This window comes from Salmo salar, chromosome 04 (assembly GCF_965601325.2).
Source record: "Salmo salar chromosome 04, fSalSal1, whole genome shotgun sequence".
NCBI lineage: Eukaryota > Metazoa > Chordata > Actinopteri > Salmoniformes > Salmonidae > Salmo > Salmo salar.
In genome coordinates this window covers 73,418,242-73,436,898 of record NC_138294.1, presented here as the reverse complement: position 1 = coordinate 73,436,898, position 18,657 = coordinate 73,418,242, and the positions used below count along the sequence as shown (strand labels likewise).

At 44.2% G+C, this 18,657-nt stretch overlaps 2 protein-coding genes across 2 annotated transcripts in view; one reads left to right on the top strand and one right to left on the bottom strand.

Annotated features, from left to right (window-relative positions):
- Nucleotides 1–18,657, top strand: part of LOC106603714 (calpain-5) — a 60,498-nt gene that overhangs the window by 20,200 nt on the left and 21,641 nt on the right. The window contains exon 2 of the mRNA XM_014197733.3: nt 8,825–8,956. Within this exon, the coding sequence (XP_014053208.2) occupies nt 8,825–8,956 (132 nt within the window). The remainder of the gene's footprint in view (nt 1–8,824; nt 8,957–18,657) is intronic.
- Nucleotides 15,384–17,690, bottom strand: LOC106603715 (olfactory marker protein-like). Its single transcript, XM_014197736.2, has one exon. It carries the CDS (start codon nt 16,599–16,601, stop codon nt 16,098–16,100), a length of 504 nt encoding a protein of 167 aa, XP_014053211.1. The 5' UTR covers nt 16,602–17,690; the 3' UTR covers nt 15,384–16,097.

The window sequence follows — 18,657 nt, the reverse complement described above, 5'->3', positions numbered from 1 at the left end:
CTGCAGTTCTGTTGCTCGCTAGGTCTGTACATAGTCAATGGTAGGCTTCGAGGGGACTCTTAAGGTAGGTACACTTACAGGTCATCCCTTGGCAGTAGTACTGTAGATTACTTTATCACTGACCTCGACACAGAGTCTCTGAGTGTTCACAGTCAGCCCACTGAAACCCTTATCAGATCATAGCAAAATCACTCTACTTGATCAGAGCAATTCTCAATCATGAGGCATCAAAGCCAAAGGAACTACATAATATTAAGAAATGCTATAGATGGAAGGAAAGTAATCCCTTTTAGACAACTTCCTGGACAAAACGTTTCACTGTAATAGTGAAGGTGTAAACTAGGCAGTAGAAAACCTAAACAGTATATTTGACCTCAAATGTTCCCTATCAAATAAAAAAAAATTCAAGCAGACAACCTAAGAAAATTAACAACAATGACAAATGATTTGATGGAGAATGCAAAAACCGAAGAAAGAAATTGAGAAACCTATCCAACCAAAAACAGTGATCCAGAAAATCTGAACCTACGCCTTCAATATGGTGAATCACTAAAACAGTACAGAAATACACTACGGAAAAAGAAGGAACAGCACGTCAGAAGTCAGCTCAATGTAATTGAAGAATCCATAGAATCTAACTACTTCTGAAAATTGGAACACTCTAAACAAACAACAACACGAAGAGTTACCTATCCAAAACGGAGATGTGTGGATAAACCCCTTTTCCAATCTTTTTGGCTCTATAACAAAGAACAAATGGCAAAAACATATATACATGATCAAATACAAATCTTAGAATCAACTATTAAACACTATCAGAACCCACTGGATTCTCCAATTACATTGAATGAACTACAGGACAAAATACAAACCCTCCAACCCAAAAAGGCCTGTGGTGTTGATGGTATCCTAAATTAAATTATAAAATACAGTGAGGGAAAAAAATATTTGATCCCCTGCTGATTTTGTATGTTTGCCCACTGACAAAGAAATGATCCGTCTATAATTTTAATGGTAGGTTTATTTGAACAGTGAGAGAAAGAATAACGACAAAAAAATCCTGAAAAAACGCATGTCAAAAATGTTATAAATTGATTTGCATTTTAATGAGGGAAATAAGTATTTGACCCCCTCTCAATCAGGAAGATTTCTGGCTCCCAGGTGTATTTTATACAGGTAACAAGCTGAGATTAGGAGCACACTCTTACCTGTTGAGGACAGACGTTCCGCTAGCGGAACGCCTCGCCTAATACCCAATAGTATAGCGTGGCGCGAAATACAAAAACCTTAAACATGCTATAACTTCAATTTCTCAAACATGTGACTATTTTACACCATTTGAAAGATAAGACTCTCGTTAATCCAACCACATTGTCCGATTTCAAAAAGGCTTTACAGCGAAAGCAAAACATTAGATTATGTCAGGGGAGTACCCAGGCAAAAATAGTCACACAGCCATTTTCAAAGCAAGCATATATGTCACAAAAACCCAAACCACAGCTAAATGCAGCACTAACCTTTGATGATCTTCATCAGATGACACTCCTAGGATATTATGTTATACAATACATGCATGTTTTTTTTAATCAAGTTCATATTTATATCAAAAACCAGCTTTTTACATTAGCATGTGATGTTCAGAACTAGCATACCCACCGAAAACTTCCGGTGAATTTACTAAATTACTCATGATAAACATTGACAAAATACATAACAATTATTTTAAGAATTATAGATACAGAACTCCTTTATGCAATCGCTTTGTCCGATTTTAAAATAGTTTTTCGCGAAAGCACATTTTGCAATATTCTGAGTACATAGCTCGGCCATCACAGGCTAGCTATTCAGACACCCGCCAACGTCGGGGCAACCTAAACTCAGAATTACTATTAGAAAAAATGGATTACCTTTGCTGTTCTTCATCAGAATGCACTCCCAGAACTTCTACTTCAACAACAAATGTTGTTTTGGTTCCAAATAATCCATAGTTATATCCAAATACCTCCGTTTTGTTTGTGCGTTCAGGTCACTATCCAAAGTGTAACGCGCGAGTGCATTTCGTGGCAATTTTTTTCCAAAATATTCCATTACCGTAATTAGAAGCATGTCAAACGCTGTTTAAAATCAATTTTTATGCTATTTTTCTCGTAAAATAGCGATAATATTCCAAACGGACAACGTTGTATTCATTCAAAGAGAGAAAGAAAAAAATGGCGAGTTCTCGTGAACGCGCATCTCCAGTCTCACTGTCCCCAGGCAGACCACTTACAAACTCTGCTGCTGTACTTTGCCCAGAGACAGGAGACGCGTCATTCCGCTTTCTGAAGGCTTTAGAGAGCCAATGGAAGCCTTAGAAAGTGTCACGTAACAGTACAGATACTGTAATTTCGATAGAGATGCAACAGAAGGACAACAAATTGTCAGACAGGCCACTTCATGGAATCTTCTCAGGTATTTGCCTGCCATATGAGTTCTGCTATACTCACAGACACCATTCAAACAGTTTTAGAAACTTTAGTGTCTTCTATCCAAATCCACTAATTATATGCATATTCTAGTTTCTGGGCAAAAGTAGTAACCAGATTAAATCGGGTATGTTTTTTATCCGGCCGTGGAAATACTGCCCCCTATCCACAACAGGTTTTAAAGGAAGTGCTCCTAATCTCCGTTTTTTACCTGTATAAAAGACACCTGTCCACAGAAGCAATCAATCAATCAGATTCCAAACTCTCCACCATGGCCAAGACCAAAGAGCTCTCCAAGGATGTCAGGGACAAGATTGTAGACCTGCACAAGGCTGGAATGGGCTACAAGACCATTGCCAAGCTGCTTGGTGAGAAGGTGACAACAGTTGGTGCGATTATTCGCAAATGGAAGAAACACAAAAGAACTGTCAATCTCCCTCGGCCTGGGGCTCCATGCAAGATCTCACCTCGTGGAGAACGGTGAGGAATCAGCCCAGAACTACACGGGAGGATCTTGTCAATGATCTCAAGGCAGCTGGGACCATAGTCACCAACAAAACAATTGGTAACACACTACGCAGTGAAGGACTGAAATCCTGCAGCGCCCGCAAGGTCCCCCTGCTCAAGAAAGCACATATTACATTTACATTTTTACATTTTAGTCATTTAGCAGACGCTCTTATACAGAGCGACTTACAGTGGTGAATACATACATTTCATTTTCATTTCATGCATTTATTTATTTATTTATTTTTTTGTACTGGCCCCCCGTGGGAATTGAACCCACAACCCTGGCGTTGCACACACCATGCTGACGTTGCAAACACCATGCTCTACCAACTGCTCGTCTGAAGTTTACCAATGAACATCTGAATGATTCAGAGGACAACTGGGTGAAAGTGTTGTGGTCAGATGAGACCAAAATGGAGCTCTTTGGCATCAACTCAACTCGCCGTGTTTGGAGGAGGAGGATGCTGCCTATGACCCCAAGAACACCATCTTCACCGTCAAACATGGAGGTGAAAACATTATGCTTTTGGGGTGTTTTTCTGCTAAGGGGACAGGACAACTTCACCGCATCAAAGGGACGATGGACGGGGCCATGTACCGTCAAATCTTGGGTGAGAACCTCCTTCCCTCAGGCAGGGCATTGAAAATGGGTCGTGGATGGGTATTCCATCATGACAATGACCCAAAACACACGGCCAAGGCAACAAAGGAGTGGCTCAAGAAGAAGCACATTAAGGTCCTGGAGTGGCCTAGCCAGTCTCCAGACCTTAATCCCATAGAAAATCTGTGGAGGGAGCTGAAGGTTCGAGCTGCCAAACGTCAGCCTCGAAACCTTCATGACTTGGAGAAGATCTGCAAAGAGGAGTGGGACAAAATCCCTCCTGAGATGTGTGCAAACCTGGTGGCCAACTACAAGAAACGTCTGACCTCTGTGATTGCCAACAAGGGTTTTGCCACCAAGTACTAAGTCATGTTTTGTAGAGGGGTCAAATACTTATTTCCCTCATTAAAATGCAAATCATTTTATACAATTTTTGACATGTGTTTTTCTGGATTTTTTTGTTGTTATTCTGTCTCTCACTGTTCAAATAAACCGATCATTAAAATGATGGACTGATCATTTTTTTGTCAGTGGGCAAACGTACAAAATCAGCAGGGGATCAAATACTTTTTTCCCTCACTGTATACACATTCCAATTGGCTATACTTAAACTCTTTAACATCATCCTCAGCTCTGGCATCTTTCCCAATATTTGGACCAAGGACTGAACACCCCAACCCACAAAAGTAGAGACATATTCACCCCAATAACTATCGTGGAATATGCGTCAACAGCAATCTTGGGAAAATCCTCTGCATTATCATTAACAGCAGATTCGTACATTTCCTCAATGAAAACAATGTACTGAGCAAATGCCAAATTTGTTTTATACCAAATTACCGTACGACAGACGACGTTTTCACCCTGCACACCCTAATTGACAAAGGCAAAGTCTTCTCATGATTTGTTGATTTCAAAACACTTTTGACTCAATTTGTCACGAGGGTCTGCTACACAAATTGATGGAAAGCAGTGTTGGGGGAAAAACATATGACATTATAAAATCCATGTACACAAACAACTAGTGTGTGGTTATAATTGGTAAATAAACACACATTTCTTTCCTCAGGGCTGTGGAGTGAGACAAGGATGCAGCTTGAGCCCCACCCTCTTCAACATGTATGCGCGTGTGTGTGTATGTATGTATGTATGTATGTATATATGTGTGTGTATATATATATATATATATATATATATATATATATATATATATATAAATAAAAAGTCTTCTCATGCTTTGGCCATATATATATATATATAATATATATATATATATATATATATATATATACCCTGCTCAAAAAATAAAGGGAACACTTAAACAACACAATGTAACTCCAAGTCAATCACACTTCTGTGAAATCAAACTGTCCACTTAGGAAGCAACACTGATTGACAATAAATTTCACATGCTGTTGTGCAAATGGAATAGACAACAGGTGGAAATTATAGGCAATTAGCAAGACACCCCCAATAAAGGAGTGGTTCTGCAGGTGGGGACCACAGACCACTTCTCAGTTCCTATGCTTCCTGGCTGATGTTTTGGTCACTTTTGAATGCTTGCGGTGCTTTCACTCTAGTGGTAGCATGAGACGGAGTCTACAACGCATACAAGTGGCTCAGGTAGTGCAGCTCATCCAGGATGGCACATCAATGCGAGCTGTGGCAAGAAGGTTTGCTGTGTCTGTCAGCGTAGTGTCCAGAGCATGGAGGCGCTACCAGGAGACAGGCCAGTACATCAGGAGACGTGGAGGAGGCCGTAGGAGGGCAACAACCCAGCAGCAGGACCGCTACCTCCGCCTTTGTGCAAGGAGGAGCAGGAGAAGCACTGCCAGAGCCCTGCAAAATGACCTCCAGCAGGCCACAAATGTGCATGTGTCTGCTCAAACGGTCAGAAACAGACTCCATGAGGGTGGTATGAGGGCCCGACGTCCACAGGTGGGGGTTGTGCTTACAGCCCAACACCGTGCAAGACGTTTGGCATTTACCAGAGAACACCAAGATTGGCAAATTTGCCACTGGCGCCCTGTGCTCTTCACAGATGAAAGCAGGTTCACACTGAGTACATGTGACAGACGTGACAGAGTATGGAGACGCCGTGGAGAACGTTCTGCTGCCTGCAACATCCTCCAGCATGACCGGTTTGGCGGTGGGTCAGTCATGGTGTGGGGTGGCATTTCTTTGGGGGGCCGCACAGCCCTCCATGTGCTCGCCAGAGGTAGCCTGACTGCCATTAGGTACCGAGATGAGATCCTCAGACCCCTTGTGAGACCATATGCTGGTGCGGTTGGCCCTGGGTTCCTCCTAATGCAAGACAATGCTAGACCTCATGTGGCTGGAGTGTGTCAGCAGTTCCTGCAAGAGGAAGGCATTGATGCTATGGACTGGCCCAGACCTGAATCCAATTGAGCACATCTGGGACATCATGTCTCGCTCCATCCACCAACGCCACGTTGCTACCACAGACTGTCCAGGAGTTGGCGGATGCTTTAGTCCAGGTCTGGGAGGAGATCCCTCAGGAGACCATCCACCACCTCATCAGGAGCATGCCCAGGCGTTGTAGGGAGGTCATACAGGCACGTGGAGGCCACACACACTACTGAGCCTCATTTTGACTTGTTTTAAGGACATTACATCAAAGTTGGATAAGCCTGTAGTGTGGTTTTCCACTTTAATTTTGAGTGTGACTCCAAATCCAGACCTCCATGGGTTGATAAATTGGATTTCCATTGATTATTTTTGTGTGATTTTGTTGTCAGCACATACAACTATGTAAAGAAAAAAGTATTTAATAAGATTATTTCTTTCATTCAGATCTAGGATGTGTTGTTTAAGTGTTCCCTTTATTTTTTTGAGCAGTATATATATAATCGAATTAGTGAGGGCACTAAAACAGTCTGCAGTACCTGGCCTCACCCTACTCTGAAGTCAAATGTCTACTGTTGGCTGATTATCTGGTGCTTCTGTCCCCAACCAAGGAGGGCCTACAGCACAGATTCTGTCAGACCTGGGCCCTGACAGTAAACCTCAGGAAGACAAAAAAATATGGTGTTCCAAAAAAGGTCCAGTTGCCAGGACCACAAATACAAATTCTATCTAGACACCGTTGCCCTAGAGCACACAACAAACTATACATACAATACAAGTCAAAAGCTTGGACACACCTACTCATTCCAGGTTTTTTCTATATTTTAACTATTTTCTTCATTGTAGAATAATAGTGAAGACATCATAATGATGACAGAAAAACAGAGCAAACTAGAATTCTATTTGGCCCTAAATAGAGACTACACAGTGACAGAATACCTGACCACTCTGACTGACCAAAAATGAACGAAAGCTTTGACTATGTACAGACTCAGTGAGCATAGCCTTGTTATTGAGAGAGGCCACCATAGGCAGACCTGTTTCTCAAGAGAAGGCAGGCTATATTCACACTGCCTACAAAATGAGATGGAAACTGAGCTGCACTTCCTAACCTCCTGCCAAATGTATGACTATATTAGAGACATATATTTCCCTCAGATTACACATATCCACAAAGAATTTGAAAATGAGTCAAGTTTTGATAAACTCCCATGTGAGAGAGAGCGAGAAGGACGTCAGCAGGATGGCACCAGTGATCTGTTCGCACACTGTTGGTGGGGAACAACACACACACTGGCTGAAAATAACACTTGTCTCACACCTGGAGGGTGTGAAACCACCCGTCCCACCCAAAGGGAGAGGTAGATAATAACACACTCCAAATGGTACCGCGCCCCCTATATAGTGCACTACGTCAGACCAGAGCTCTAACGACCCTGTTCATAAGTAGTGAACTATATAGGGGATATCGCACCACATCATTCCTGCAGTCTTCCATCTATCACTATTGACTGCAGATCACTATTGGGATCCTCTAATGAATTTTAGTAGCCTGCATCTCCATACTCAGGTCTTCTCTGCTTCAGTCACTCCTGCATTTGCTGGGTCTCCAGGACCCAAATTAAGCAAGCTATTTGCTAGTTAATAGTTAGCAGTATGGCTTAAGGGTATGTTCTTCAACCATGCAACTTTTGTTATCACAGCTAAAGCAGAACCAGTCTGGCACCTTGGGTTAGTTTTAATTCTGTCTGTCGGTCTGTCTTGTGTAGCTCTATGTGGGTTAGTTTTAGTGCTGTCTGTGTTGTAGGGCTGGGGTAGTTGTAGCTCTATGTGGGGTAGTTGTAGTGCTGTCTGTCTGTGTTGTAGGGCTGGGGTAGTTGTAGCTCTATGTGGGGTAGTTGTAGTTGTAGTGCTGTCTGTCTGTGTTGTAGGGCTGGGGTAGTTGTAGCTCTATGTGGGGTAGTTGTAGTGCTGTCTGTCTGTGTTGTAGGGCTGGGGTAGTTGTAGCTCTATGTGGGGTAGTTGTAGTGCTGTCTGTCTGTGTTGTAGGGCTGGGGTAGTTGTAGCTCTATGTGGGGTAGTTGTAGTTGTAGTGCTGTCTGTCTGTGTTGTAGGGCTGGGGTAGTTGTAGCTCTATGTGGGGTAGTTGTAGTGCTGTCTGTCTGTGTTGTAGGGCTGGGGTAGTTGTAGCTCTATGTGGGGTAGTTGTAGTGCTGTCTGTCTGTGTTGTAGGGCTGGGGTAGTTGTAGCTCTATGTGGGGTAGTTGTAGTGCTGTCTGTCTGTGTTGTAGGGCTGGGGTAGTTGTAGCTCTATGTGGGGTAGTTGTAGTGCTGTCTGTCTGTGTTGTAGGGCTGGGGTAGTTGTAGCTCTATGTGGGGTAGTTGTAGTGCTGTCTGTGTGAAGAGGTTGTTCCAGTGGGGCTCAGGTTAGCACGGCCCAGATGAAGCCGTGACCCTGTAGATCCTCCTCTTGCTTCACCCATAAATCACCACAACACCTCCCAGACCTGACACTTGTCAGGGGCTGGGTGCTCTCTCTCCTCCCTCACTCTTTCTATCAATCCCTCCTTGTCTGTCTGTATGTCTGTCTCTCTCTCAACTTCATTCGCTCAATCCATGATACTCTCTCTCTCCTGTCTGTGTCGGAGCGTGTTGCAGAGCCTCATCTAAATTCCCATTGATTAGGAGCAGTAATTAAAGAGTCCCGGGCCATGCCTGGCCTGGCAACTCACTCCACCCATCTGTCCTCTCTCTTTCTTTCTTTCTCTCTCTTTCTTTCTCTCTTTCTATCCATATATTTTTTGGTCCCTAGGTCTCATGTAACCTATTTCTCCCTCCTTCCTTCCTTCCCTCTCTCTCATTCTCTTCTGTCGCTGTGTAGGAGCTCTGTGAGGACCCTCACCTGTTTGTGGATGGAATCAGTGCGCACGACCTGCACCAGGGCCAGCTGGGAAACTGCTGGTTTGTGGCGGCGTGCTCCAGCCTGGCCTCCAGAGAGTCCCTGTGGTCCAAAGTAAGTGTGGGGCTGGGCTGTGTGTGTATGTGCGTGTGTGCCATGACTGTACCCACCCACGCGTGTACCCATTAGGCCAGATTACCTGGTGGTGAAGGGGTAAACAGGGGAAAGCTCATCTCACCAGAGGCATCATTAGGCCACATCAACACCTCTCTAGAACACTCTCAGCAGAGTTGGAGTACGCTATCAAGCTTATAACTCCATCTCTCACTGGGGTTTAGGTGGAGTATCAGGGTAGACTTTGCTGGTCTACTCGGTTGTGTTAAAAGAATGAATGTGGGGGTATCTAGCATTCTTTCATGACATCTTTTTTTTATACCCTACACATTCTGGATGTGTGTACCTTAATATAGTTCTAAAGCACTATTGGCACAGGACTAGTACTATATATCGGTTATGTAATTATTATCCCAGCATTTTTCCAGTGGCGGATTCTGACAAAATTTGTTTTACCAAACTGCCCCGTTTATTATTTTTTTGTCATTCAAAATATAATGTTCAAGGCGTGAAGATATTTCAACTTAGTATTGGCCATATGGTCTATAGTTCAGAGAATGTCAAAATAATAATGCTTATCAATAAGAACCATGAACTGTAGCCTTTGAAGACATTTAATCAACAGACATATTTGGCAATAAAAAATTACTGACATGAAAGATTCGTATGGGACAAAAATTACGGATGTAGTGATTTGTGCTTGTGCACAAAATTACATTACCTGAGCTCCCCTTGTAAAACGTATCCTGTCCAAATAGGGCTTAAGCTTTGTTATAAGACATTATGAAGTATTTTATGTGTTAATAACAACTTACACCCTTAGCCCTATTCGGATGGGAGTTTTACTGGGGGAGTTCAGGTAATGTAATTATGTGCACGAGCACCAATCACCGCATCCGTACTTTTAGTCCCGTCTGAATCTGCCAATTCCGCTGCATTTAAGGTCCCCAAGAACACAGTGCCCTCCATCATTCTTAAATGGAAGAAGTTTGGAACCATCAAGACTCTTCCTAGAGCTGACCGCCCGCCCAAACTGAGCAATCGGGGAAAAGGGCCTTTGTCAGGGAGGTGACCAAGAACACGATGGTCACTCTTACAAAGCTCCATAGTTCCTCTGTGGAGATGGGAGAACCTTCCAGAAGGACAACCATCTCTGCAGCCCCCCACCAATCAGGCCTTTATGGTAGAGTGGCCAGATGGAAACCACTCCTCAGTAAAAGGCACATGACAGCCCGCTTGGAGTTTGCCAAAAGGCACCTAAAGGACTCTCAGACCATGAGAAACAGGATTCGCTGGTCTGATGAATCCAAGATTGAAATCTTTGGCCTGAATGCCAAGCGTCACATCTGGAGGAAATCTGGCACCATCCCTACGGTGAAGCATGGTGGTGGCAGCATCATGCTGTGGGGATGTTTTTTAGCGGCAGGGACTGGGAAACTAGTCAGGATCGAGGGAAAGATGAACCGAGCAAAGTACAGAGAGATCCTTGATGAAAACCTGCTCCAGATCCCTCCGAACCTCAGACTGGGGCGAAGGTTCAGCTTCCAACAGGACAACGACCCCAAGCACACAGCCAAGACAATGCAGGAGTGGCTTCTGAGTGTCCTTGGCTGGAAGTCTCTGAGTGTCCTTGGCTGGCCCAGCCAGAGTCCGGACTTGAACCCGATCAAACATCTCGGAGAGACCCGAAAAAAGCTGTTCAGCGACGCTCCCCATCCAACCTGAATTGGAAAAACTTCCCAAATACAGGTGTGCCAAGCTTGTAGCGTCATACCCAAGAAAACTTGAGGCTGTCATCACTGCCAAAGGTACTTCAACAAAGTACTGAGTAAACATTTACATTTTTACATTTTAGTCATTTAGCAGACGCTCTTATCCAGAGCGACTTACAGTAGTGAATGCATACATTTCATGCATTTTTTTTTTTTGGTACTGGCCCCCCGTGGGAATCGAACCCACAACCCTGGCGTTGCAAACACCATGCTCTACCAACTGAGCCACAGGGAAGTAAAGTGTCTGAATACTTATGTAAATGTGATATTTACGTTTTTTATTTCTAAAAACCTGCTTTTGCTTTGTCATTATGGGGTATAGATTGATGAGGGGGAAAAACCATTTAATATATTTTAGGATAAGCCTGTAACGTAACAAAATGTGGGAAAAATCAAGGTGTCTGAATATTTTCCGAATGCTCTGTATCTGTTGTCCTCCCAAGCCAAACCCATCTGGACTAAATGAGCTCCCCGATGGTATGGCAGTTTGATTGGTCTTTTCTGATGGTCAGTTGTATCGACTAGCCTGGTGCTAGGACTCTGGCGATGGGCGGTGACTGATTTGGTCACAGAGGCTATGACGTGTTGTGGCAGCTCTTCAGTATAAGGTAAATGATTTGGTTAACTAGCATTAGCCAGCGTTAGCCATGACACCATTATTTCTTACCCTGTAGGAAGACAGATGGATCAATAGGCTATTTATTTTACAGCCTAGCCAATCCACCCAGCAGATATTGGGAGTGAATATTGGAAGTGAAAAGAGTGTGTGCGTGTTTGTGCGTGTGTGACTTTGTAAAATGGCCCTCTTAGGCTTTAGGCAGAGGGTGAAAATGGCAGAGAGAGAGAGAGAGGTGGGATGGACAGAGACAGATCAATATGCACAGTTCCAGTCAAAAGTTTGGACACATCTACTCATTGAAGGGTTTTTCTTTATTTTTGCTATTTTCTACATTGTAGAATAATAGTGAAGACATCAAAACTATGAAATAACACAGATGGAATCATGTCGTAACCAAAAAAGTGTTAAACGATTCTTCAAAGTAGTCACCCTTTGCCTTGATGACAGCTTTGCAAACTCTTGGCATTCTCTCAACCAGCTTCACCTGGAATGCTTTTCCAACATTCTTGAAGGAGTTCCAACATATGCTGAGCACTTTTGGCTACATTTCCTTCACTCTGCAGTCCAACTCATCCCAAACCATCTCAATTGATTTGAGGTCGGTGATTGTGGAGGCCAGGTTATCTGATGCAAAACTCCATCACTCTCTTTCTTGGTCAAATAGCCCTTACACAGCCTGGAGGTGTGTTGGGTCATTGTCCTGTTGAAAAACAAATGATAGTCCCACTAAGCGCAAACCAAATGGCATATTGACTGACCTTCATGTCTTAAAGTAATGGTGGACTGTCATTTCTCTTTGCATATTTGAAATGTTCTTGCCATAATATGGACTTGATCTTTTACCAAATAGGGCTATCTTCTGTTTACCACCACTACCTTGTCACAACACAACTGATTGGCTCAAACACATTAAGAAGGAAAGAAATTCCACAAATGTACTTTTATCAAGGCACACCTGTTAATTCAGTTTTCACAATTCCTGACATTTAATCCTAGTAAAAAGTCCCTGTCTTAGGTCAGTTAGGATCACCATTTTACTTTAAGAATGTGAAATGTCAGAATAATAGAAGAGAGAATGATTGATTTATTTCAGCTTTTTTTTCTTTCATAAAATTTCTAGTGAGTCAGAAGTTTACATTCACTAAATTAGTATTTGGTAGCATTGCCTTTAAATTGTTTAACTTGGGTCAAATGTTTCGGGTAGCCTTCCACAAGCTTCCCACAATAAGTTGGGTGAATTTTGTCCCATTCCTCCTGACAGAGCTGGTGTAACTGAGTCAGGTTTGTAGGCCTCCTTGCTCGCACACGCTTTTTCAGTTCTGCCCACAACTTTTCTATGGTATTGAGGTCAGGGCTTTGTGATGGCCACTCCAATACCTTGACTTCGTTGTCCTTAAGCCATTTTGTCACAACATTGGAAGTATGATTGGGGTCATTGTCCATTTGGAAGACCCATTTGTGACCAAGTTTTAACTTCCTGACTGATGTCTTGAGATGTTGCTTCAATATATCCACGTAATTGTCCTTCCACATGAAGCCATCTATTTTGTGATTTGCACCAGTCCCTCCTGCAGCAAAGCACCCCCACAACATGATGCTGCCACTCCCGTGCTTCACGTTTGAGATAGTGTTCTTCAGCTTTCAAGCCTCCCCCGTTTTCCTCCAAACATAATGATGGTCATTATGGCCAAACAGTTCTATTTTTGTTTCATCAGACCAGAGGACATTTCTCCAAAAAGTCCGATCTTTGTCCCCATGTGCAGTTGCAAACCATAGTCTGGCTTTTTTATGGCGGTTTTGGAGCAGTGGCTTCTTCCTTGCTGAGCGGCCTTTAAGGTTATGTCGATATAGGACTCGTTTTACTGTGGATATAGTTACTTTTGTAGATGTTCCCTCCAGCATCTTCACAAGGTCCTTTGCTGTTGTTCTGGGATTGATTTGCACTTTTCGCACCAAAGTTCATTCATCTCTAGGAGACAGAACGCTTCTCCTTCCTGAGCGGTATGACGGCTGCGTGGTCCCATGGTGTTTATACTTGCGTACTATTGTTTATACAGATGAACATGGTACCTTCAGGCGTTTGTAATTTGCTCCCAAGGATGAACCAGACTTGTGGAGGTCTACAATTTTTTTTCTGAGGTCTTTGCTGATTTCTTTTGTCTTAGGTAGGCCTTGAAATACATCCACAGGTACATCTCCAATTGACTCAAATGATGTCAATTAGCCTATCAGAAGCTTCCAAAGCCATGACATCATTTTCTGGAATTTTCCAAGCTGTTTAAAGGCACAGTCAACTTAGTGTATGTAAACTTCTGACCCACTGGAATTGTGATACAGTGAATTATAAGTGAAATAATCTGTCTGTAAACAATTGTTGGAAAAATTACTTGTGTCATGCACAAAGTAGATGTCCTAACCGACTTGCCAAAACTATAGTTTGTTAACAAGACATTTGTGGAGTGGTTGAAAAACAAGTTTTAATGACTCCAACCTAAGTGTATGTAAACTTCCGACTTCAACTGTACGTTATTATTTTGACCTTCTCCGAAGGCCATTAGGCCAATATTAGGCTATCCCTAGACATTTTAAATATCTTCACGCCTAGAAGGGCCTCCATGCTTCCTAGGGGAGACCTAGTCTTTAGGTCGGATTCCCAGACAATATTTTTAAGCGTGTTGCATCCAGAAGAACCTTGATTTGTGGATCACAGACCTTGATACCATATGTTGATTTCCTGTGTGTGTGTGTGTGTGTGTGTGTGTGTGTGTGTGTGTGTGTGTGTGTGTGTGTGTGTGTGTGTGACAGTCTGAATGTGATGGAAGCAGTGCATTGATGGTTTAGTGACAGCAGGCACGGTGCAGCGGTGCATTCAACAACTAAGAGGTAGATCCCCCAGGATGCTGGTATGTGCACAGGCCTAGCTAATTAGTGTTGGTGCGGTGTGTGTGTGTGAGAGGCAACTGTAAGTATGAGAGGGAAAAAGTGTGACTGTGAGCTGATATTATTGAATAAGGAAGAGAAGGACAGTGGAGACGCGTCCAGATTGATAATTACACACTTAAGACTGCAGGCCATTCGCTTAATTGAGACTCAAGAGACTGTCACTGTACTCTGCTGCTACTGAGTTTCAGTTCCACATCGTCATAACTGACAAAAGGAATGGAGATGAGATATATTTTGGAGAAAAGTAGTCAACTGCAAAGAGTGAGACAGTCGATGTAACATGTGGCGGGTAGCGATTTCAGGCATAAATTTGTGCCTCTGTGATGGATGAGTGGATGGCTGGGTGTGTGGGTGCCGCCCATCTCTCTCCTCTCTCGCTCTTTCTTTCTGTCTCTCTCCTACATATTCTCTCTTTCCCTTCCCCTCCATCTCTCGCTCTCCACTACCCGTCTATATCTCTGTGGAGGCTTTCTCCTATGGCGGACAACCCCCCCCCGTGGTCGTTTGTCATCCGGGCTGGGGCCAGACAGAGATGGATGAGGTAATAGGAAGCCAGTCTGGGTCATGTTCATTAGGGCACACCATAGCACCAAAACAATTGCACCGGAAAACCAATACCAAAGCGTTTCTTCTTGGACGACTTTTGGCTGTTTTCTGGCTGTTTCCTTCCATTTGTTGTATAATAAATAGGACCCTGTTGTCCGCTAGGGCATTATGTTTGTGCTGCCACACTACAGTACAGCATCCCTCTCTGCTACCTGCCACCTCAGGTGGGAGAGGAACGGCTCCACACAGCCGGGACCCCCTCAAGGTCTCAGGTCATTTGTGACGAGCCTGCTCTTTTGTCAGACGGCAGTAGAGAAAATGAAATTTGATAGTACACACATGCAAACAGACAGTCATGTGCATGGGCACGCACATACACACAATCACAGCGCACGCACACACACAATTTGTAATGAAAAAACATCAGAGCTGACATTGTATTGCTAGTCTGTTAGAAATGCCACGGAGAGAATCTTTTTGTCTTTTGTTAAGATTTCTTCAGATCAGTAATCCATTTCAACAGCACATAAATGACCTACACGTAGTCATTCTCTAATTAGTTGCTTTAGTCATTTTATGGTATCAAACAAACATTACAAGTAATGAATAATCACATCTTTAGACTCGACTGACGCTACAGTATGGCTCTAAATGCTGTATCCTTCATAGTAATGTCAACATCAGACATCAAAATGCTCTGTTGTTTTGATCAGATACAAGTACCTGAATTCCTACGGAAAACCTACCTAAAGTAGACAGTAGAAAAGGACATATTGCAATCCAAAACAAGGTTCTGTTATGTTTTTATGCCGGTCGTACCATGTTAAAACGGAAGACAGGAAGAAAAAGAGATGGATGAGAGTTGAAGGAAGGAAGCAATTGAGACAAGGGAGTGGTGGTGTTGAGGTGTTATCCTTCTTCCACCCCAGAGGACGTGAGGGGTTGTGGTCCCTCTGGTCGCTCGGTTTGTGTGTCCTTTCCCCTGTGGTTGCAAGTACCAACTACTGCAGGCCACATTAAATCGGCCATTTGTTTCGCAGGCCAACAATTTGTGACCCCTGTCCTAACCTGAACTTTACTTCCTAATTAAGGAGAAATATTATACTGTATGTAGAAAATGACAGTGTGAAGTTTGAAACAAAAAACAAAATTGTGCTCCGACAAGGAAGGGTGGTAACGGAAAAACATGATGAAAGACAAAAAAAGAAAGCACTTGCTCATAATGCCAGATGATTAAAGTAAACATTTCCAAAATGGCCGCCTAGTACCTTGCCCTCCTGCCGCCATTTCCTCCTGCAGTCTTCACTTCAAAGACGTCGGGACCAACACCCTCCTCAAATGCCAGCAGGAAGTACATTGTCTTCCTCACCTTTTCTAATTCAGCGATCCGCTCGCCAAACTCCTGGGCGTCGGCCTCGTAGTGGTGCACAGGCGTGTCGTCGTCATCACCCTCGGCTCGCCAGAACACCCCCGCCGGGTCCAGCAGCTGGCGGTTCATCAGGTGGGTGGGGTCGGGCGTCCAGAGCTGCGAGGTGGCAATCACAGTGAGGTGGCCCGGATGTGCCAGCCACACACCCCAGTGGGTGAAGTGCAAGGCATGCTGGGAGAAGTCTAGGTGGTAAACGGCCTCGTGGGGTCGGAGGAGACGCTCACCGTCCTGCCGCTTTCTGCCACGCTGCTGCAGAGACTGGATCCGCTGGTGCATCACCTCGGTCAGATGGAGGTCGGGCTGGAAGGGCAGCTCCAGTGTGGTTTGGGAAGCCATGTCGGTTTGGGTTCAAGATGTCGAGCTTCAAGAGGATGATTGGTCGAAAGGTGGGTAAAGGCTTGATCAAACAAGAAATGCTTTGGCTGGCTGAGTCCTCTCACTCACTCAGGAATCCCCTCTATCTCTCACTCTCTCTTTGTCACGTTCTCAGCATCTTTGTCTCTCTCTTTCTCTCTCTCTCTCTTCTTTTCTTCCTCTCTCGCCGGGTCAGTTAATGTGTCAGTTAGTGTGTCAGTTAGTAATTTAGCGTGTCAGTTAACCAGTTAGTGTATCAGTTAGTGTGTCAACTAGTCAGTTGGTGTGTGGAAGACTCTCGCGCATGGCTACAATACCCTTAGACGCTGGGTGGGTCTTGCCGTCTTGGTGTTCTTAGTTGGCAAGATGAGCATTAGGCACTAGGCAACTGGAGCTAATGACGTCTGCGGTGGCGACGCGGAGTTTTCCCTTGTGGAAACCAGGGACAGCTGTGTGGTTGTCACATATTTATCTCACATTTGTGCCGTCGTTGTGCTTGGCTAGTGGAGGCCTGCCTCTCTCACTACATACTGTATTCTGCTAAGTATGACCGAAATCTGCGATATTTGGTGTGTCTGCCAAGTGACCAGTGGAGGGCTGGTGTCACTGGAATGGAACGATATAAAACAAATGGAATGTGGTTGATACCTTTCCGTTCATTCGATTACAGCCATTACAATGAGCCAAGTCCTCTGATTTTTCCCACCACCAGCCTCCGCTGCTCATAACACAAGGGGACGCATGCCTTCAACTTCAGATTGAAATGTATCAGGTAGAACAGATATATGATTGTCTGTCAGATAGAAACTGTGTCAGCTTTAAACGTTCTATTTCTATCTGCTATGTTCAAAACATTTCCCCTCTGGGCCGTATTCATTAGCCGCCGAACAGACTGAAATAGGGAGGGACTACCTGAAATTGTCCATCAGGATGCGCTCATTTTCATTTTCTATTGCCAAATGTTTTGCTACAGTGTGCACTATTACATATGGACCAGGTGATGGGGTACCTCTGTGTGTCTGGTCTGATGGGCACCACTGCCTGAAAATTGTGTTATGGGTTGGGAGGAGGGGACTGCAGGGGTGGATGGAGCTGCTGTTTCTGGCCACTCCATCCTTCGCAGAGTAGAGTTATTATAGAGCTTTATTGTGTTCTGGATGAAAGCCAAGATGGATATTCCTCTCTCTCTCTCTCTCTCTCTCTCTCTCTCTCTCTCTCTCTCTCTCTCTCTCTCTCTCTCTCTCTCTCTCTCTCGCTCCCTCTCTCTCTCTCTTTCTCTCACTGACCCCCCACCTTCCCTTGCTCTCCAGGCCAAAGTCAGAGAAAAAGGAGCCAGAGAGAGCAAGGGGGGGGGGGGGTAGCTCCCAAATGACTCTGGGTTTCCATGGTGCAGTGCTGTTTCTTTTATCCTCTCCTCTTAAAGAAGCTGCTACTACACACACACACACACACACACACACACAGAAAAGCCCCTCAATCAGCAGAACGAAGGGTCCATCGGAACCACACAGCTAGAACCTACCCACCGACCAGGGCTCTTAGTCCACCACTCCCCAGCATGTATCTCCAAGTGCAGTGTAACTGATTAATTTCAATCCAATTTATCCCTCCGCTCTCTGCGGGACACTTTCGTTATGTGGCATCTCATTACTATACTTCTTGTTTAGCCCTGATGGCTGATGGGTATTTCCGGGGGGAAATACCCATTGTACATATATCACATATATCACATATATCACATTTCATCATGATATATGTACAAACATTTCCGAACTGTTTTTGATGGGTGGGAAGCATGTGGACGCCTTAAGTTTGTGCCATACACCCCACCGCAGTCTGAGGGGGAGCCACCGGGAAGGGGATGACTGGCAGGTAGTTCCATGCAGCTCGAATCGTTCCCCAGCCGTGTGTCCTGTTCCGCCTGTTCTCCCTCTGGATTTATGCTAGCCAGAGCCCTGGTGATAAATTACATTAAATGTTCCCCTAAACCTCCGGAACGCATCGGCCGGCCGGAAGGGGACAAGGTGGGGGCAAGAGG